Source organism: Rhopalosiphum padi, chromosome 1 (assembly GCF_020882245.1).
Source record: "Rhopalosiphum padi isolate XX-2018 chromosome 1, ASM2088224v1, whole genome shotgun sequence".
NCBI classification, from domain to species: Eukaryota; Metazoa; Arthropoda; class Insecta; order Hemiptera; family Aphididae; genus Rhopalosiphum; species Rhopalosiphum padi.
The window spans coordinates 44048285-44073284 of NC_083597.1; the positions used below are offsets into that span (position 1 = coordinate 44048285).

The 25000-nt window shown below is 26.1% G+C and overlaps 1 protein-coding gene across 1 annotated transcript in view; it reads left to right on the forward strand.

The window, feature by feature from the left end:
* The window catches only part of LOC132931620 (pikachurin), a 68433-nt gene extending 47561 nt beyond the window's left edge, over positions 1-20872 (forward strand). Inside the window, exons 8-14 of the mRNA XM_060997504.1 lie at positions 7163-7386; positions 9778-9877; positions 10338-10466; positions 14662-14897; positions 16168-16398; positions 16813-16916; positions 19148-20872. Of these exons, the coding sequence (XP_060853487.1) occupies positions 7163-7386; positions 9778-9877; positions 10338-10466; positions 14662-14897; positions 16168-16398; positions 16813-16916; positions 19148-19290 (1167 nt within the window). The 3' untranslated portion in view covers positions 19291-20872. The remainder of the gene's footprint in view (positions 1-7162; positions 7387-9777; positions 9878-10337; positions 10467-14661; positions 14898-16167; positions 16399-16812; positions 16917-19147) is intronic.
* Positions 20873-25000: the final 4128 nt, after the last annotated feature.

The window sequence follows — 25000 nt, forward strand, 5'->3', positions numbered from 1 at the left end:
ATTAATACATACCATGAATTTACAAAAACTGAAAAACAAAATCTTCAGATATTGAGCAAACGTTACTCCACCTCCCTCCAACCCCCACCACCACACAACCGAAAAATGTTAAGTCCAAACTGATGTCAAACAAATTCTTAATATGAGTGAACAAATTCAAGCTTATTGCATACTAAATATTCTCAAAAAATAATTTGGAAAAACTTATTGGCGGGACAAGTTGGAGAAAAAAACGTTTATTAAAGGTCGATTTCAAATGATGCTGCGCTGTCTCTTGCAAAAGTTACCGTCAGACTACACAATTAGCCGCAAATCGTTTACTGTGTAAGGCACATACTAGACGATGCTATAATATAGTAATAATTGAATGTAATTTTTTAATACTACAAACGTATTCAATTTCAAATTTGTACAGCCACTTCTTAATCAACTTTGATAATGAGCTTGGATCTTACAAACTCACATTGTACGTAAACGAGTCATAAGGGTGTCCTAATACATAATTTTTCGAATGACCGACGAGTTTAATACTTCGAAACATCGCCCTTGAGAAATGGGTGGCGCGTTTCATCGGACTGAAAAGATATTGATACTCGCAAACGTACGCACACACGTGTTCAAACTTCAAATCTCACTTGCTGATATGTCTGGTTAGTGTTAAACACCATAACACTTCATAAAGTATTTCAAATTTAACATTTTCAATCGACGCCACGAAAACTGTTTAAACGCACTATTTCTGAAACTGGCTAAACAACGAACGAAATTAACACGGTTACCCATCCCTTGTGAATATAATAAACTGTGTACAATATTATATTTTCTATTTGGATAGTAGATAATAGCTACACAACTCGACGTGTCGTGTCAAAATAGAAATGTTATTTTTTTTTTAGATGGGGTTCTCGCAAATAGTAGTGTTGTATAGTAACATGTATTACAACACGATCACTATTATTATTTTTTTTTTTCATATAATGAATATTAAATTCCTAATAATTAATCAGTATCTTAACGGTTTTAAACAGTATGTTACTATACACAATTAAAAGTTAAATATATTCAACTAGGTATATATAGTTATTATATATTATATTATCATGGTCACGTTTATTTGTCATGGACACGATCAAATTATACTACTGTGTTTAAATAAGCCAATCATAAAAGAGTATTTTATACGATACGACACGCGAGTATTGTGAACTATTCGTTGGAAATAGGACGGTGTGGTGACGCGTATACAACCGTTTTACATATGGTTTTCTAACAGTTATTAACGTATTCTATTGTATATAACTTAATAGTATTTTAAGATCTAAATTAAACTTGTTGGAATAAGTGTGTAAAGCATTGAAAATAAGTGTCATATAAATATAATTTAATAAATGTATAATTCAAGTATAAGAAGGATTTGAACATGTTAAAAAATAACTGTGAATGTGATTATAAAAATGCCATCATTGGAACCTTATAGAGTACGTTTAAATAAAGGTATACCTAATGTGACCCCAGTAATATCTATTGTTAGGCAAAACGATACAGTGTAATATTTAACATGCCGTATATTATATAAATTATACGTGCTTATAGGTTATTATAATATAATATAATAAAATCAGCTAGTATATTAAACAAAAAACCACCGAATGGATACTGTTTTTGACACAGCTTTGCCTCTTATTAATTTTACGTGACAATGAAAATTCTGTTTTTTTGGGACCACAGTATAGATTTCATTGTCTGGCGGTAATCCATAGTGGACTGTTTTTACTGTCTACAAATACTAAGTATATTTCAATAATATGTACGTCGTACACTTTTACCTAATGTAATTATACAAAAATCTGCATATACGTTTGAGTGTTTAAATTTTAAAAATTAAAGAGACGACAATATCAAATGCAATATTTTTGAAAACATCAATATTTATCTGTTTATATATGTATACATTATATTATGAAGAATAGCTATGAATCAAATTGCGTTAAGTTATGTTAGATTTTTCTAAAACGTACTTTTCGAGTTGCCTGTTGTAACTTTAGTTACACAAAGTTTCATGACAAACGCAAACATATTTTGCTTTCAACAAAATATCATATCAAAATAACAAGTTATATCATAACACACTATTTACGATGCTATTGTGGAGTGAATAACAAAAATATCGATTAAATAATAAATTATAATTTCCAAAAAATCTTAGTATTTTCATAATTTGATTTGTCGTAATCGTGTATAGGTTACACCGCGGTGGGGACTCTGGAGAAAGGCGAAATACAACTTGTCATGTTGTCGTCACCAGCACGACAAAATTATTAACATAACTTTTAGAAATTCAATAAGTTTTTTTTTTTTTTACTCGATGAGAGCTTTTGCTCGCCGTCGCAATGTGTTGTAGAGAGGTATAGATTACTCAAAAACCCGTCGCGTCCTCGTGGAGATTAACGATGCCCGCAGAAGACGACGACCGTGATGACGTGCCCGCGGTTTAGACTTTTCCTATTATGACACAGACCCATTTTAGTGCCGACGTGCTGCCCAAACAAGTCGCAGCTGCAGCCGTTGTGCTATCAACGAAAAGCACACAATTTTCCGAGTTCGAGATCAGTAATGCCTAACACGTAGTCCGCAAACGCCTCGTAGAGTGTACATCTGTATTTTAAGTAAATATCAGTATTGTACAACGAAGTAAGCGAAAAATATTAAATTGAATTCAATACGCAAGTATTACACCATATTTATTTTTAATTTAAAAATACTTAGTATAATTTATTTGTTTTACTACAGATTAAAACAATATTGTTTGAAAAAGAATACAAATATAATAAAATCTGTGGTTGAGTTATGTTTACCTATGATACTAAGTTAGGCGTTGCGCTCTACACAATTTATTTTCTTTTTTATTAACTGTTTTTACAAAACGGAAGAATCTTCTAGTGTGATAATTTGAATAAAATATTATTATTATACATAATATTAAGTTTGAGATGAACAACCGTATATTTTTCATCGGTACCTATTGAATAAATTTTCTTAACACACAAAGTGGTTTTGCAAACATCAGAAAAACGAGACAAATGATGCTTTTACTATATCTTTTGTGCAGTATTTCAATAAAACAGTTTTTTGTACCCACAAACTTTGCTTTTTCTTAATTTGTGATGGAAATATTAAAAAAAACTAAAATCATTAAATATTGATAAGATTATGTGCATATTTTATAACAATGTATAATAAGTCCTGAAATTTTACTCATCAAATTTTGTGGATACCTATGTGGTATTTCCTGGTTACTTAAATTGTAGCATTGCGACCATCGTAGGTCAATATGTTATTTTACAATAATTTTGAAACGATGCAAAATAATACAAATAATTCTGTCCAATAGGCATCAAAGAAGCGTAAAGCATAAATATTATCAACAAGATACCAATACACCAATTCCTAACACCCATCATGTTTACTTGTTGCTACACAATTTTATGTTACATTCTCAAAATATATGTTTCCGAAGTATAATTTGATTAGGAGGCCAAACACGCAAACGTGTTACATCGGTAAAATAACATAAATTCAACTTTTGAATAAAGGTCACGGAAACTTTTTGTAAATTTCAGATTTCCGTGATAAAAATTAAGATTGAAAAGATAAATTGCACAAATTTTTAGTTCCTATGTGTATATTATGTAGTAAATAATATTGCATCCGAAATAATTATATTTTCGAGTCACCAGTATTATACACTTAGGTAAATCATATCCAACAAACATTTTCCGTACTGTGTCGCAGTTAATCGTTGTATATACATGTCTGCACAAGGACGGAAATGCCACGGCACCAGTATAGGTACGCATATAATACCTGCACGTTTGTATTTTATTATAATATATGACAACAATAAATAACATTGGTGCTGGTGGCATCGCGGTTACGCGGCAGAGGTCAGTGGGCGTTTGGTGGAAAGGGCGGCTATGGAGCCATGCGGTCTGGTGTATTTTCGCGAATTTTCCCCAAGTCTGCCAACTATAGCGGGGTGTATAGCGGTCCCGTTCGATCCTAACTCGCGAGAATCCTCTCCGCTTGCTCACGCGCTATTTCCTGATATTATTATAATATAACACAGATTCATAATATTTTACACAATTATATACTAATTTTCGTATGCGCCGATATAATAAATTATAATATTCACCAAAATACCATGTCATATTATATTGTGATGAATTTTTTGTTTTTACTAGATCAGTCTTATTTTATATTATTTTTTCAAAATTCTGACATCTTTGAAAAAAATATGAATAACGTTTATTGGTAATTATCCAATTCTTAAAACACATTTAAGAAACGTCTTTTAATATTGTGAATTCACTGAATCAAAATTGTTTTAAAAAATGTCGATATTTAAATTTTAAATACTGAAATACTGAAATATTAATAATAATAAAAACTTGAATAGAAAATCAATACTTATCACCGAAACGAATAATAATAAAATTATAACATGCGAAAATTTATAATGCAAACTTAAAAAAATAGTAAATACGACTTTTTCTAAATCACTAGTCCTTCAAAAAAGAGATTGCCTTACGTTGTGAAAAAAGATCAATTTAAATATTACCTATTATTCGTGATTACACGATACGAATTTGCGCCTCGAAAGTGCCACATATTTATTAGTCTCCGGGCGTAAATTCACGAAGTATACCGACAACTGTTTTCGTTGTAAATTGTTTCTTCTCTCCCGCACGATCGGCGTACAACCACTCAACGATTTAAAATAAATGTATATAAACGCGTTCCTTCTGCAACCGCGACTGATGCATATTTCCCAGAGTATACAGATATGATAATGTTATATCGCCATGTCTCGAGGCAAGTGGCCGTCTCTGCGTGCAGAATTTATATATTATCATGATATATTGTAATACCGTTTTACTATTGTTATTTTATTATTATTACTCGTTTTTCGTTTGTCTAACCGTACAACTCAATAATGCGTTTCAATACATAACCGTAAAATATAAGATAATAATAAACTGTACGAGCGTGCGTGTGTGTGTATCACATGACAACACCGCACCGTGAGAAAGAAAGGCCAAATGAAAAGTTTAAGATGAAAACCTCAATTCTATAAAAAAAATACTTTCGAGTGTACAAATATTTATATTGAATATACATTAAACACTAACTATTTACTATAATTTATAGCTGTATCTTAAATGTTTTTTTATTTTTTTTATTTATTTTGATCTATCGATCTGAATAACATGACCAAAGTCTATTATATTGTCACATTCCGGTTAAAGTACTGAATCAATATTACATGATACTGACTGTAAAACAAACAAAATTTACCCAGTTCTCGGTAGTGGGTAGTGACTACAATACATGGCATAGCTATAGCATAGCTATAATAACTTCACTTTATATAATTCTTCGGTTGTAACTAGGTTTTATACACAACCGAGTAAATTTTAATTAACTGCAATAATTATATTCTTGGTATTTACTTTACTAACCTTTTTGACTAGAAAAGCGACGAATACTTTAGGTTTAAAAAGCAAATAGTTAACAAAATATTTGAAGTATGTATAGTAGAAGGTTAATACTTAAATTTTTCATCTTGTATGCAATGTATACTATGCATATAATATAAATATTATTGCACCTTATTCTGCTTCAATAAACACTAAACAGTATTCATATTGTAACCGAGAATATGTAGATACGTATTTTTATTTATTTTGTTCATCAATACTTTGAAACTTAAGTTAAATAAAGTTACTATTTATACTAATCCACTATCAAGTTCTCAAAATATTTGGTCGTTAAAATATTCTAAAACTTATATCATACTGAAAAATTCTTCATATTATAATCAACTATTTCGCGAACAGTGCACATAAAACTTTTTGATTTACTTTGATTTTCTTTGACTTTTATTGATTCTGAGGATCAGAATTATAATTCAATAATTTTTGAACTAGCAACAAATCATCATCAGACTCGCAAGACTCACAAGATTACGAACACATTATTGGCAGGGCAAGCATAAATTAAATATTTATCCAACTTTAAACTTAAATTGTATTACAACTATAAGGGAGGAACCGAAGTATAATACAGTTTTTTTACCAATATTCATTTATTATTACAATTCACTAACCACTCTTTCTATCAAACATCAAACGTTAGTGGTTAATTTAATAAGTAAATTATATGCATTACATATTGATGTATTTATTTATTTATATATTATTATACATATAAAATATCATTACTCAATGAGAGTAATAAAAACGTAATAATCATAAGCATATATAATCGTTTACGCATAAAACAAAAATTCAACAAGTAGTCAATAACCTAAATGACAATTCAACAATTTTGATTTCAATTGTAATTTTGTTAATTGCTAAATTTAATAAAACTATCTAGTATTATTGATATAATGTAACATAATCAATTGGAGTGTCTAATACTATAATCTAGAACTGTATGATAATATATATTGTGTATGTCCATCTCTATAATATAATGAAGTATGTTGTTTTAATTAATTTTAGAATACATGAAAACTACGTACAGGATAGGAAAACAATTTCAAAAAGAGTACCTATTGATAGTAATCATTAATCAAGAATGATAGAATTTGTTGGGTTCTTATAGTTAGCAATTCATCCTGTTAATAGAAACCAAGTAATGTTTACTTTATAGTGGCGTGATTATGAAAAGAGATAATGAAATTTTTCCTTCAGAGGTTATTTTTTGCCCCATTATGAATTACCATTATAAATAATTATTAATTAAAAATGTTACTATCTATGAATGCCGTAATATTATTAATAACAATAAACCTTATATGACAATTAATCGATATTACATGTTGTTATGGCATTACCTGTATTGATATCCTTAAAAATATAAATATGATTTATATATTATATACCCACAGAATATTCCAAACAAATACATAACGTAAAAACAAAACAAAAAACATAATATTACTATGTTTTTAAATAATATATTAACATTAACGATAACTAGGATGAAAAAATTAAAAGTAGGTATATTATTATTTAAAAAAAAAAAAATACTCAACTGTATTAGTAGGTAACAAAAATATGACAATTCATATTTAACTCTGTCAATGTTTCAGGTACCATCATTTAATGGTTCCAGTTACTTGAGACATCCCGCTTTGGGTGACTCTGCTCTGTCATGGTTGGATTTAGACATTGTTTTCAAAACTCAATCAATAGACGGACTAATACTCTATGAAGGGTACCAAAAGTATGGTTCTGCTGATTTTATAAGTGTTTATATGATTGATGGTCATGTAGAGTTTACATTCGATCTCGGCACGGGAACAGCATCATTAAGGTATAGTATAAATTACAATTTATTAGAGTTTATACATTTATTAATCTACAGTAAGAAGTATTCAATGTAAAATTTAAAACAATATTAAAAAAAAAATAAAAGTAATATAAGTGTACCAACACAGCAATGTAGTCAAATAGCCTATCTATTACGCCGTGTAATCATTAAAACATTTTTTATGGTATTTATGGTATATTATAAAATAATATTTTGTATGATATAAATTTAAAGTGATAAGCAATAAATTATTTATTTCCAAATACAGCTCTTAAACATAAATCAGTTATTTTCATTACACTCGAATTAATTTAAAAAAAAAATTATTTTCCAAGTATCTAACTTGCATTATTATAACATTTCAGAAGAAATCAAGGGTAATAATAAACTATAATTTACTCGAGCATATCAATATAATTATATATAATGACCATCGGTTTGATAATTACATAGATATTTTGGGATTAATTTTATAAAAACGAAATTGCCCACAAATTAATAAAATAAAAATTAATCGGAAAGTATGATAAAATATCATTAACAATTTATTTTTATTACTATTAGATACTACAATTTTTACACAATATGTAATTGATAATATTTTAATGGAATACATAAAAGCTTAACTGATTTTTGATTAGCGTAAATAACGTAAAGAGAAAGTTTATTATAATTTACTTGTTACATAATTATGTTTTGATTATTAATATTTACATTTTGTTACTCAATAGATTTAAACGTAAATAATATCCCATAATTGTATATTATATTGTTATACAAACACCACACAATGACAAGACTTTATATAATAAGATATTATATTTGTATTGTATTAAACTATGTCACTAAAGAACCCTGCTTAAACATCCTTCAATAGTTTTTTTTAAAGGTAAAAGTTTCAAAACTTGAATTATTGAATGTTTTTTAAAACATTAAGTTTGGATAGTTAAATAGTTTCCTATAGTTATAGATTTTATAAAAACATAATAGGGTTTTTAATTATATTATACAAGACATTATATTATTTTTATTTTTTTTGTTTTTTTTTGGAAAGAATAGAAATGTTTAATTTATTTACTAAAGAGTAAACAATAAAATAATCATATTATTCAACTATCAAATAATGTTATGAACTCCAATTACTAAAACTCATAAACACTTAGCTATATGATATTATTTAATAGAATAGAAAATGTTATTCCCTAAAAATTTTTAGTATTTAAAAATGCTCATTCATATACAACAAACTATCAGTTAATACATGTGTTTATTAACACTATTTTCCATTGATACTTTGTGATGAGCTTTCTTTTTTATCATTGAGTACATTATGCTAATATAATTCTAATAACAAAAGTATAAAAAATTATGATTGAAAAAAAAATAAGTTAAAATAAAATTTAAGTTTTTGTACAACTTGTTATTTTATGATAATTAAATTTTAATATCGCAAAATCTCTTTACACATTTATAACTATATTATAAGCTTTGATTTAATTATTATTTTATATTTTGATCGTGCCAAACATATTTTCTAAAACAAAAAAATGTATTATTTATGTGTGTGTACATACATTTTGAGAAGGTACACAAATGCTTTGGAATTAATATTTTAATTGAATAGAATTAATATATTTTTTATAAAACATATATGTATACATCATAGTTGGTTCGTCGAAGTATTAAGTTTATATGACTATATTTATCTATAGTATAATCTTTAGAAATGTTTGTTCATGCATATATTTGGGTGGCTAACTAACTGAACGGATTATAAACATAAACCGTAATAACATAAACTATATTACATACTCACTGTTTTACACAAACAACCTTAATTATTTATACAGGACAGGATCTACATTGATTTAAACTATATTATTTCAGTTCATAATGCATCATAAAACATAAATTTGACAAAATTTTAATTTTAGATAGGGTTTCAAATTTTTATATACTAAAATATGTAAGACCATGCGTCTAATTTGTAGGTTATTTTTTAAAATAATTCATAGAAGTTAATATTTTCTTCATTTAAAATATATTGTTAATATACGAATTTTATATAGTATAATATAGTAGGTATATTATGTTATTATAATATTATACACTATCAAACGTCCATGAGATTTTTAATGAATTTGAGAATCTTGAGTCTTATTTATAATTATTTTTCACTAATGACTTTTTTGGGGATATTATAAATACCCTAAAGGACCTATTTTTATACATGGATTTATGATTTCTTAACCACGGATAGGGAATTAATATTGTCATGTACGATATTTACCACTAGTTAGAACTCAGAAAGACGAAATAAAATATACACTATTATTAAATTGATTACTATTTCAAAGAATAAAAATGACTAATTTAATTGTATGCTTTGAACAGGAGTCCATGGAGTGTTTCTTTAGGAGAATGGCATAGACTATGGATATCACGAACAGGAAAATTAGCAGTTATGCGTGTGGACAATCAACCAGAAGTTCAAGTAAGAACTTCTTGAATATTTATAAGCTTATAAATATATGGTTATTAAATATAAATACGGAAACTTAAAAGTATGGATGTTGTATAAAGAGCATAAAAAACTTTAGATTGAAATTTAAACACTAAATAGCAGGTGTTTTCAAATTCAATTGTCCGTGGTATTTATATATACAAGAAGTAATTTATTTTTATTATCTATTCGACAATTTGGGTTTAATAAAAAAAAGTTATACAATCACCACGAGTGTTCTCTTCATAAAACAGCAATAAATAAATATATACATAAAAAATACTGTGAAATATTCATCAAAAAATTCATAGGCATATATTATTATAAATGGACAATCAATTATTCAAACATAAATAAAACAAACAAAAAAATACACATTACTATAATTTAAAATACAAATATTTTAATAGATTCATACCTAAACCGATATTAATTTATTATTTTTATTCAGATATTATCACCAGGAGCATTTACGCAACTGTCATTACCGTTAAGTATGTATATTGGAGGTGTACCCGACTTCGATACAGTACCTATACAAAACAAGATTCGGACGTCGTTCAGAGGCTGCATACAAAAAGTTTGTACTTTTTCGACAAAAATATTTTTATTTATTAGTATATTATTATAATATTCACACAACTAGTAACCTTAAGAATTTATTAAAAATACATTACAAACATGACAATATAAAAATGTATATGGTAAATTTGTATGTATTATAATATTATCATGCATATAGACTGTAAATGTATCTCATCAAAATGAAAGTCTGACACATATTATAAATACATCTTTTAGATCTAATTACATGATTTAAAGTAAAAATTATTTGAATAACTGTATAGTTTAAAATTTTATTATTTAACAAATAACTCACTAAGTTTTAGTAACAGTATCACGATAATGATGTTATTACATTTTCTATTTTATTTAAAGATTCATTGATGAATAACGTACGTCGTAGACTTTAACAAAGCACATTTTTTAAGTCCACTATTATTTGTTGTAGGTATATTAAAATTATACGCCCAACCCTTAAATTTAAACAGAATTATCCATTAGTAAAGATGAAATGTTTCACGCACCAATAATACGGATATAATTTATAATTTACAATTTAACAAAATAATTTCCTTTCGGCTTTCAACCCGACTTTCTTTTGCCAAAAAACGAATTTCAAAATATTCACAAGCGTTAGCAACGTATAGAGTATTGTATACTAGTACTTACTGATGTAAAAATGCAATACTAAAATATATTACAATTAGTTAATTTTAAACTCAGAAATTGTATTTATTACATACCATTATGGTAAAATTACATATGATTTAAATCGTTGTATATTGTAAACAGACGTCAATATTATTTTATAATACTTATAATAAAGGTATAAGCAATACGATAAAATATAAAGATCATATTATAATAAGTACAATAAAATAAGTTATAAATTAATCATAATATTTTCCAATATAATATGACTTTGCTGTATAACACAGGTAAACGTTACACTTTCTACAGTAATGCAGCATAATAAGGTGTTTTTATATTCTTTCATATTTGTACCCCGCAGACTCTTTCCTTGTGTTATACTGATGCATCTATCCAAAAGTCTAATATTTTAAGGCTATGACGGAAAAATATTTATTTTGAGCAGCTAGAGATGATGAACTTGATGGATATCCTTTTTATTTTTTTTAAGTAAAGTTTTTAATACTTTTTTCGTAAAACTTAACTCTGAAGCTAATGTCATGAGAAAACTTAAATATTCGTGGTTTTTTTTTTTGTACAAATTCTTACCGTTTTTGTATCTTTAAAAATTCCAATTGTTACATATTGCAATATCAAACACAAAACATACCACGCGCAATATCCACTTACTTTTTATAAAATATCAATAAAATCTAACAATGCCGATAATGTTTATAAACTCCTCGTATAAACTTCATATCATTGTCAATCTTACACCATAAAAATAGATGCCAAATTTTGGGCTTATTATATTATTATACCACTTAACAAAATCATTAGTATGTATGAAGTATCAGAGACTAACTTTGAACTAGCATTAAAACGTTGTTCTTTTTCACAGTCTTTCCTTTGCTAATCAAAAATATGAATGCATAACAAATTATTGATTAAATTACGTATGATATGTTTAAAATATCAACTATTTTTCTATATTAATATTTATACCATTACATTTGTTTTTATTTAAAACAAAACTGTAGACAAAATAAATGCTAATTATTTCCGTAATTTTAGTGCACAAATGGTTCTTGTGGTTTATGCTTGATTTAAAATTGAATTCGTATTGGCCATAAATAAATAATAATGTATTATATAATACGGTCGGTCACATGATTTTGGTTTATTTTCGTTTTGTGAATTGTATAATTTTCTAGTAGGTATACTTCAAATAATGTAATTCCAGATGTTACCGCAGACCATTTTGTCATTTTGAAGCGATTGATAGATGAAATATTTATATTAATAAAATATATTAAATTGAATCAATTTACATTTAAACAAGTACCGTAAATTAAAACCAAATATAATTTTATCTCGTGTTACATATATAGTGTTACAGAAAAGGTATCAGGTAAATAATTGCTGAATTATTTTTCGTATTACTGGTTACTTATGGATTCTATCATATCAATATAAATATGTTTATTTTATAATGACTTATGTATTTTTATATTTTTTAATTATTCACACGATCAGTGTTAAGCATTATTAACCGAGTATTCAATAGAATATTTAATTATACAGAATAAACATATACATTCGATTTATTATGCATAGGATACTTTAAAAATAATTTTATTTTCAGTTTACTGCTACCTACTTCAATAAATTGTATTTGTTTTATTATATAATTTTGAGCTCTGTGAATTTAATATCATAATATTATTTTACTGTTTAAAAAATATACACGACTAGTAGTATAAATTGTGTACTAATTTTTAATTAGATAAATTAACTTACTGGATCAATAATTTACAAAAGTTAGAGTTTACAATCATTTAAAAAGTACTCTTACATTATTTTCTGAATATCTTATCACTTTAATTTATAGCAAATGACTACATAACTAAATTAAAATCTTAATTAGGTATTATAATCAATAATGTTTTTTTTCTTTTGTGAGTATATAAATTCATTTACAAATAATTAACAATAGAATTTTTCTATGAAAATAAAAATGTTATGAATTATGTAACATGTAATTATTTAATTATATTTTTGATTATGTAACTTATTTTATACTTTGATTTATAAAAGTTCTATTACACAAGAACGATAATTTTTATTCGCAATAATTAATTAACGTCTGTTTTAATTGTTTTCAACATTATATTTTTTTTATTTTTTTTTTTTTATATAAACGAATCACAACACCACTATCTTTTTAAACCTATTTTGGAATTTCTTTTAACGTTTCGTAATATGATGAGGAAAGTGTTAGGGGAGTATCATTTTTATTATTTTTAGATATTTAAGAAATAACAATGGTCAGAATAGAGCGAGTAGAGGATCAATTATTATAGATTTAAATTTGTTTAAAAATATTATTTTATTTACGAGTATGTTGACTAAAAGTGCATCAGCTGTCTTATCCTATGAGTATATTTTTGTAGTGTACGCAGTATTTTCTGGTTGACAATTGGACTAGGCCTGGAAGTGTTGAAACTATTGTTTATGTTGCATGTGGGCATGTTTATAACTATAATAGTATAGTATACTATACTATAGTAAAATACTAAAATGTCAAAGTCTCGTTGTTAGTTATTTATCTACAATATAATACCCTATGGTTTACTGCATAAAGGTTACTTTTGCATACTACGCAAATAACACGAGACTCACATGAATTTATACATGTTGTTGTGAGATGTCTTTCACTATATTTGATACAGAAACTAGTATATAGTGTGAGATGTATAATATTATTATCAAGAGCTTTTGGTGTGACCATGAGATTGCTATTTTTTTAAGTACAAAATAATTTAACATTTTTTATGTAGTTCTTCAATTTTGATTTTCGTGTAAAATAAGGATTTTATACAAAAAATTACATTATTCTTCCATCAGGCCAATAGTGATTAGTGGTATTGGATTTTTGGTTTCGTGATGTTTAATATTAGTTACCTGTTTAACAAAATGATCTATTTTCTCTATTGCTAATAAAATATTCGAATTTAAGAGTCGATAGATAAAAGTTTTTTGATAACTTCTCTTAATGAAAAAAGTCAGTGATTTCACTTTAAATCATTACAAATTATAGGTATGTTTACTCGATGAACGACCGTTCCCTCCAAAGGTGTAAACACTGAGGCAATTAATTTTTTTCTAAAAATTGAACAGGTTATAGCCCCTCTTTATATTTTGTATTAATTAATAAAATATTATGATAAACGACATCCAAATAATTACAATATTTTAAACAATTAAACATAGAAAAATGTTACACTTTGTATATTTCTTCATTTTCTCTTTTCTTGTAAATTGTTTAGCAGATGAGTTTGTGAAAATATTAATATATATAAATTAAAATTCAAACAAGTAACTTTTGAATTTTAATAAGTAATTACTTTATGTAAGTACTAAAATAATAATAGGTTTGGTCAAGTTAGGTAAGTTAACTACCTGCCTACAACAATATTATATTGTCTATAATAATAATAATCGCTCGCCCGCTTGTAAATCGTGACAACGTTTTCATTGTTGTAGTAATTTGTAATAATTTCGAATTTGTATCGACGCAGGTGACCGTCAATGATAAACCGTTGCAAATCGTCCGCGGAGCTTTGTCTGGAGCAAACGTAGCCAACTGCCCGCATCCGTGCGTGGCCAAACCATGCGGCGACGACGTGCAGTGCGTACCGATATTTGACAAGTACAAGTGTGTATGCGACAGACGATGCAACTCGTCCGACGGCGATCAGGTGTCGTTCGATGGCACGTCTTTCGTACATTACACCGGTCACGAAGTACAACAGAGGTAATTCATAAAACATTTTCATTATTATGATAAAATATAACAATATTATCATTTATCGCATTTCTCAAGCCGTGATAATAGTAAAGGTTGGGAGCACATTGCAAGATGTGTATTTTAATAGTGTGGTATTTATATACATAGCTTACAACATTTTAAGAAAATACCTGAAAATATAAATATTTTCATATTCCATATATTTATTTGTTGTAATAACATGCCATATTTAATAAAAATCAATTATTTTAATTTTTAATTTAAATGGCTAAAAAATATTTTGTTAACTGTGTGATTACAACTTAATTTTAACTACAGACAAGAGGAATGAAATTACGACACTATAAAATAAATACCTAACCTGGGGAAATTCCAGATAGATAATTTGTTTACTTTGCATAGTTGTATAAGTAACACACTTCAAATACAAATTTACCTCAATAATGTCAACAGCTTCTAAAAGTAACATTAGGTGTACGGTGTACCATACCTATATACGATGACAATATGTAAGATATGTAGTAGTAATACCATTTGAGTTTCATATGCGCTGTGCGCACTTGACAATTACTATACCTACGACCATGTATTATACTTATATACCATTTAAGTCATTTAACGTCTAAAATAAAAAAAAAACATACACACCCAAATTATAATGAATCATATTACCATTAAATATAAGTATTATTGATTAATTATATTGTTAATTAAATAACTTATGATTGTATTTTTATACTCAATGGTATGTATAGAATATTATCAATTTTTAAACCTAACAACAATTAATGACTTAATGAGCCTAATTTTTGTCAATAATTTGCTTTTAATAATTCATATTATTAAATACTATTCCACCTAGATTTGTTTAAGGACGGACATGCCTAAAATCCTCTTAATGGAAAACTACGCACTGTGTATCCTATAGATATTAAATATTATTAATCAAATTAAAATTAAAAACATAGATCACACTTAATGTTACATTCAACATTTTAGATGGATCATATTATTATAAAGTTTAAAAATGTAAAACTAAAACACGACCAACCTATGGCATGATGATAAATTAGTATTATAATAGTAAAACTATCATTATTAATTTTTAAGTACTCTCGTAAGATTAAAAAATAAATATAAATTCATTATCCATACAAAATAATATATCATTTGTGCATTTTTTTTTTATGTCTGAGAATATTATCTCTTTACTTAATTCTAAAATACATTTATTATTATTCGTGGACATGGATTTATTTGTATATATTATTTTTAGGATCACTGACGGACATTTGGATATTAATATGCGATTTCGAACCACTGCACTCACCGGACTTATATTATGGACCGGGCGGACAGACAGGTCCGCTGACTTTTTAGCATTGGGATTACAAGATGGTCGTATTGAAGTGACTTACGATTTAGGGAGTGGTGAAACGGTACTTAGATATAATACTACTGGATTACCTATAAACGACGGACACTGGCACAGAATGAAGTTTACTAGGTTTGTAGAAATATTTTTAAATACATACATCATACATGTCACCTAATAAAAATATAGAATAAATAAGTGATTTATTTTCATCTATAAGTAATTAAACAAAACTTTCCTCTACTTATAACTATAATTATAAATAAAAAGTACGCACACTATAAATTATAAAATAATTATTTTAAATATATATTCATTTATATACATATTTTTTTTTTTTGTGGATACTTAATATTCAATATTAATAATAATAATATAAAATTGATTAACTGCAGCATTTTTTTTTTTTTAATCGAAATAAAACTTCAAAATAAATTAATGCATAATTAAAAGCAAATTAAGTGTATATTATATCCACATTTTCAGAATACTCATTTAAAAATTAATATCATAAATAATGTAATAAAATACAATACTTTTTTTTAGAGATGAGAGATTGAGCGCTTTGACTATAGATAATGGTACGAAAATGATAACAATTTCAACAGGACGACTAAAACAACTCAACACAAATACAGGATTGTATTTAGGTAAGTCTTGTTTTATTCAATATCATTTTAAAAATAAATTGACTAAAATTTGTCGTGTAGGTACTGAATTAATAATTTAATATAAATAACCTAAATAAATTACTGAAATAATATTACATTTTGTAATAAGCTAATTGAATTTTGCACTAAATATTACAGTGTTAGTCACAGTTTTAGACCTTGCCAGCCTTATCTGTATAACATTATTCATATATTCAGATAAAATATATTCAATAGCAATATTATACTATTAAAATTACTCTGTAAAGAATCTATAAAAATATTTCTACGATATTGTCCTATTATTAAGTTTTCATTCTTCATTTATCACAATACTCTGCTATTCGTTTGAAATATTGTGAAATCATACATAGTTACATAATTGTAATATAATATAATTACGAATTAGTTTTAATTTATAAATATTCCAACAACTCCAGTGATATCATGCAATTTAGACCCTTATTCGAAATCTCTATACAGACCTTCAGCGAATGCTTATTTTTTATCAAGACACTTTCAAGAAAACTCTTGATTTACTTTACCGATAAAATATTTTGAATGTTGGGCCACAATATCATTGCAGTGTCAGCGTATTATATACATTTAAGTTGCATGTAAAAACCACACACTTTATCGGCTCACTGTGTAACAAAATTCTACACATTATTTTTAATCTATAATCTTCACTCTACAAACTAGATTTATTCCGAACATCAAAAACTTTTACTAAGTTAACCAAAAAGTTTGGTAGAAACACTAAATTTTGTTTTAAATTGTGATATTTTTATTTCTTACCACTCGAAATAAAAAAATTGATTTACATTTACAAAAAAGATAAAATAGTTATTGTTACATGTAAAAAAAAATATATAAAATATTATTGTAATTATTGTGATGAGTACTTAGTACCATCTTAGACGATAATTTCTTTTATATTATTTATAAAAAAAACTATACATTTTATATTTAGAAATATAAACGTTTTAAAATTTTCAACATTTGGATACAATTACCTTAAAAAAGGGTGTATTTTTCCTTTATTTTATCTGGAGTGTACAATGTTTGGATTCAACAACATTTTACATTATTAAATTAATTTAATTTTCTTCAAAACGAATTACTATTTACTTTTTAGGACACATAATTTATCTATTTAATTAATTAATAAAATATATGTTATGACTTATAAAACAGAGACTATATTGTAGTATTTACTATTTAAAATATAGGTTAAATGTAGTAGATATAGACATATAGTAGAAGACTTTTTTCACATTTACAATTTTTCATCACTATAATAATAATTTTCTTTTACAATTCAAAAATTATTACTTATTACAATAAAAGATTGTCTTATAAATATATTATGTATAACTCAAAACTCCCATTATATAAAATATAACGAATAAAAAATACTTCAAAGTATATATAGGTACATAAAATATAATTTAAATTTTTATTAGTGTCGAAAACCCAAAAGTTTTCTCTTTTATCTGTGTGCAATAATTATAATTTAGTGTTAATATTTAAATATATTTGTTCAAATAAAAATTCTAGTCTTTTTTTTATTATACTAAAACAAACATAAAATGAAAGCTGTTAACTTAATATTCAAATCAGAAGTTTTGCAAAAATAATTAATTAGGTACGTAATTTCAATTCGTGTTATTGTTTGTTCTTAAACTTTCTTCAAATTCTAATAACTTTTTAGCACCACTTTTTTCTAACAATTAATTGGTTAGGAAGGTAGTGGTGTTTTAATGATATTGTAAATTTCTTGACAACCATCTTCATGCCAAAAACAAAAAAAAAATAATCATTGACACAAAACACGCGTATAACATATAATAATATATTTAAAATGTACAAACTTTTAGTTGAAAAAAATAAAACTAATAGTATTTTCCTTAGTATAGCCATTTCAATAAAATTAAAAAATATATGTAAATACGTATGTATACCTAATGTTTGTTATATAATAGATGCAATATATATAGATAGATATTGGTATTTTATATTATAATATCACATAAGAGATATAACTAACATTAATTTATAAAGTATTTATTTTATAATATTATAACAATATATTATAATTGTTGATAAATAAAATTGGCTATAAAAAAATAAAAATAAAAAACAACTCAACTTATACGATATGTTATACATATATATGTTAAAAATGCATTGTAACAGTTGTAACGTTTGTGATTTATTCGAATTCGTAGGAGGTACGGAAGACGTGGAGAAGTCTACGGGAAAGAGATACAGAAAAGGATTTGTTGGTTGTATTTCGGACTTTATCCTGAACACGGACTACCAAGTGAAACTATCTTGGTCCACTGGCAGAGAACGTGTTTGCATATCATAGAGCGTGAGCGTCGTACGCAATTATTTCCTTCCTCCAGCACTCGTGCGCGCGTGTACACACTGAGCTTACGTATAAACGTGTAAAAATGACAACAAAACATAAACAAAAAAACTTTAATACCTATCGCAGTTTTCAACTGAAGTAAAAAATATTAACTATAATGTGTTTTCCTAACGTTTGATATCTAGTCTTGTATTGTAGTTAAAGGAAATTCTGTTTTAGATTATCATCATTATTATTATTATTATTAATATTATTATTGTTATTTGTAATACGAGTTAAATTGAAGAACCACTATTTGACTAGCTTCGAAAGTTCGAATGTTCGGTCTTAAAACATAATACTTATCATAATCGTTTTAATAACACGGGTAATTATTATGCAGGCATCTTTATTACCTATGTATCGATGTTTATCGAAAAGACCGATATATTCCGTGTAGGCTAAACTCACCTACCTACCGCCCGCACGCGAATTGTTTCGCATCGTTTGACTCGAGTAACTGCATAATAATTATAATTGATATTATCATATTATGTTTTGAAACAAACACGAACAATATTATTCGTAATCATCATTCGAACGCTCCTTCGCATTTTCTGTTCACTGATACCTACACTTTAAAGCTTACTATTGTAAATAATACTGTATATCGAGAACAATATCAGCCAATATAGAATTTCTGGGCAAAAACAATGAAATTCCGTAGAACATTTCTGGAAAAAGAATTTTTTCTATACGAAAAATTATTCAATGTTTAATATAATATGTTTTTAAATCGTACAGCTAGTGATAATATTTATTATTTAATAATTAATATTATTGTTATTATTTTTTTTTTTTTTTAACAATTTTGGACGATGAAATTTTTAAAATATTTTTCTACACCGGTGTAACGCCACTAATATATCTATCGACGACTTTTTAGTAGGTATCCATTTTCCTATCTTCGTACATCATACACAACATCACCGTTGCGTGCGTTGCATATATTTTAGATATTTCAAAAATATAAATTACAAGGTTTTTACGTACATATCTTAAAATTAGAAAATAAAAATTGTAGACAATAACCCTTAAAATCATATTGGTGTTTTTTTTTATATAGAATCGTGCAATTATAATATAAAAATATTTATGATTATTAGTAAAATATTGTATTCAATTTGCTAAGACATCGAACAAAATAATTTTTAAAATAAAAAACACTGTTTTAATTTTTTAACTGTGTATTAAATAAAATTGGCACTTGTTAACAATAATTATATATATTACTATACTTTGTACAAAACTAAAAAAAAATCAACATGTTATATGTTAAAAAACAAGTAACTCGTACAATATATGAACACAAACGTACTTGTCAATTAAAATGTCCAAAAAATATTAAATAATTTGTGAATTAGAAATATATGTAGGGAAAAATTCTACGTGTTAATTTGAAAATATCACATAATCTATTATTTAGCAAAAGATTAATATTGATAAGAACTTCTTGTGTATCTGATTATCACCGTGTACATTATTTATTTATTAGCGACTGAATAATTGAAATAAACTTTCCACAAAATGTTAAATATTATATATTATAGTAATGTATATACCTACGTTTTATTTCACGCACTTAAGATCAGTGTGACAGTGTATATTGGACATAACAATATCAGTAATATATACGTACATAAGGGTAACCTTTATGAGCTTTACCCAACATTTTTTGGTACCTACCTAATTAACACTAATTCAAATGTATATAATATATAAAGCAGTTTAAATTAAAAATAGTAAGATGCGTACTTTGAGAAAAGACAAATTGTTAACAATGTGACACCTAGACTTAGACATTAACGGGTTTACGTATAACACTACTGACCTATTAAACAGTCTATACCAGTGGTGTCCAACATGAATAGGTTTGCGGGCCACATGATTAAATACAATTATACCAAAAGCAAAAATGTTTATAGATACATTTTATATAATTTGATAATTTTTTATAAATATTTACCTAAAAAATTAATTCTTTATAATAATATAAGTATATTGTTTTATAAATGAGACGACAGACCCGGGGCCTCCACAATAGTGACTTCAGAAAAAAAAATCTTTCAAATTACAAATGCACTGTCGTCCGGCCGTCCCGTCGAAAGTGGTCAATAGGATAAAAATAAATTTAACTCTGATTGCCGGTGGGTAATTCCGTGAAATTTTATGTCATTTTCAAATATGAAGATTATAAAAAATAGGTTTCAAACCATGATGAGACAAAACCGTCTATCAAAACTTTCTCTCCTGAGCATTGGAAGCGATTTACTTCGGGAACTGGATTTCAGCGAACTTATCAACGATTTTTCGGCAAAAAAACTCGAAAGCTTCCGTTTATTAACACTTAAATTTAATTTCTTGTTTCCGATTATAATTATAAATATGTTTATTAAATACTAATAAAAGAAAAAGCATCTACTTTGAAAAAAAATTGTTCATTTTATTTGGAAAATAATTTGGAGCCACTCCTTTGATGCCCCGAGGCCTCCCACTCCTCTAAATCCGGCCCTGCGAGAGCCACATCTGACAATGACAAGAGCCACAAGTTGGTCTATACGTATACGTCCTACTGATTAGGTACTATAATAGTCAATAGGCACTGCTGTTATTAGCCTTTGCTGCCGAGCTGTTATTAAGATCAATAAAAAAAAATTTAAAAAAAGTACTGCTTTGTGACGTTGCTATACAGCCGCCACTAGAGCATTATTGCAGATAATAAAATGCTATAACGTCTAGAATTTAATATTTATAATTAATGGTATAATATCATAATAATTTAGTGAATTCGGAAAAAGATTAATAACCAGTATACAGTACTATTATTACATATTTATCTATAAATTTAGGTAATACATATTTTTACAATATTAGACATAATAATGAATAATATTGTGACGATAAACCGTCAAATTACAATATTATATACTGCATTATTCTCAAAGATCAATAACATAATATTCAATGTAATTTAACGAGTTATATAATATAATACCTATATTAGTTAGATCAATCATTTTTGGAATTCGAATTAGCAATCATTATATTATGGTACTCATAACTCATATTATGCGAAAAAAGGACAATGATGTTTTTTTTAAGTTGCCAACGGCATAATTATTTTTACAGACATATCTATAGGTATTTTATTTTTATTTTAACAGTAGGTATTTAGGTAGTAATTGCCTATTTAAAAATAATGAGAAAATCATTTATTCGCCAAAGATATGTTGGTCTGACTATACGAGTTCCACAATATAAAAGGTTAGCAATATATAAGCATACTATACTCGCTGACACTCGTCAATACCTAACTAAAAACTAGAAACGTTATATGCGAGTTATAATATGTTAAAAATTAAAATACTATTGTATAATATGTTCTTTATAATTAATAATTAGTAGGTATAGGTCGTAGGTAGGTACCTAAGTAGTAATTATACACTTCATTAGGTATATTATATTATATTTTTATATATTATATGTACCTGCTACCAAAGTACCAATACTAAATTACCTATTATTAGGTAGGTACCTAAGTAGTGAGGAGTAGGAATGTTTAGGAAACGTTCAAGAGGAATTCCAAGAATATTCGTGTGTCACCGTATGAGGTAAGTACTTTTATTTTATCACTATACCACTCATCTAACATATAACCAAGTTCGATAACCTTTTTTTAGTGTAAGTTCTATGTTTTTACTATACCTAAATAGTTATACTTATTACTTATCTATTCACTAACATTATACTAGTACTTCTGTACTTGAATAATATTTTTCGTAATAGTATTAAATATTACAGTACCTAATATTAGTAACAAAGCGTTCCCACATATTACCTATAAGTAAAAAATAAACCCAATTATAATTATAATGGTATTTTATTTTGAATTAAATGAGAGTAATAATATTTCATTGGTTAATATTATATATGGTGAATAGTTGTGGTATTATTGTTATTTTTTCTCAGTAGGTAGTGAGTAATGACTAGTTGAACAATAAACATTTAAGTTTAATTAAGTATAAATCAGATTATACCTACGTTCTTTAAATCTCCATAATCTAGACTTATTTCTTTATTATTAGGTTTTTTCAACATTTTTATAGTCGTTACTTGTTCTATTCATTGATTTTATTTTATTTTTTTAATTTCTTCTATTCATCTAGTGAAATTTCTTTGAAACAAACTTCCATTTGACAATAGTTTTTGTTTAACAAAATATTTTTGAGAACTACAAAATTTATTTAATTCTATTTTTCTACGAGTATAATACTCGTACAAATTTATTTCATTACCCATTGAAACTTGTAATATGAGAATTTCATTGTATATTTAGCCAGGGGGGGGTTGTCAGGTCACAACCCCCCCATGAGTTTTTGAAAACCCCTAAAAACATTCGTGTAAAAAAATGTCTGCTACATGGAGTAATGCTAAGCTTTTAGGAATTTATATAAATATAGGTAAGTTAACCAACAAATTTTGGCAACCCCCCCCCCCCATGAGAAAACCCTGGCTACGCCCCTGACTATATGTATAATTACTGTTGGACATTGGCTATAAAAAATACTATACTGATGATTTATGTACTCAAAACCCTGTATAACATAAGCGCAATTTGAGGGGAGCTAAGCAAAATCAATCATAGCCCCCCTCCCCAAAAAATGGTTTATTATACAGTAATTAATAAGTGATTAGGTAATGTAAATATCAACAAGTTGCTCAGAAATTATATACTTTACAATTAAAATGTATTCTCAATATAAATGTACTATTATTATTTATATATATAATAAGTTTGTATACATTAAATTATTTTTCTGAGAAAATGTAATGTAATTAAACTGTACATCATCTTTATTATAAATTTATCATAATAATCTTACTAAATTGTTTCCTATGCATTTTTCTTAAAAATACTATAAAATCAAATTCAGTTATTTTTAATGATTTGATTTATAATTTTAATGTACCTACCCAATAATATTAATAGATGATTTTTAAAATGTTTACAAAAATATTGAAATATGATAGATAGGTATTACTACCATGTTTAGGATACTAGGATATTTTTAAGATAATTTAGAAAAATACATTTTTTTTTTTTATAATCCACCATTGTCTTCAATGAGATTTTCATAGAAAAAAGTGTCAAAGGGTAACAAAATTAATTTACACTATAAAGAAATTTGTTAAATATAATTAAATAAATTTAGTTCAAATTTGATTATGGTTCTTAAAAACATTTCTTCAAACAGAAAATGTATCTAGTTAAATAAGTTTATTATGTGAAAGTTTCACTGTAAATAGTAATATTTTTTCTCATATTGTTTTGAAATGATCACATAACAAATGAATAATATTGTTACAATGTAACATTCATATTTAGTATTTTAATAAGTTATTAACTAATACAAATAAAATAATGATTACATTTATAAAATCAAAAGAAAAATAATACACACAAGATTTAAAAAAAAACATATTTAATAAATATTACATAATAATAAACAACCAAATTTTATTATAATAGATGAATATTGAATAACACTAGATAGTTCTTAGGAATGTTTTAATAATGTAACAGTCAATTTAACATATTTAAAATTGTCAATAAATAATTATATATATATTAATAATCCTAGACAGTGTAATAGGTACTTTAATTGAA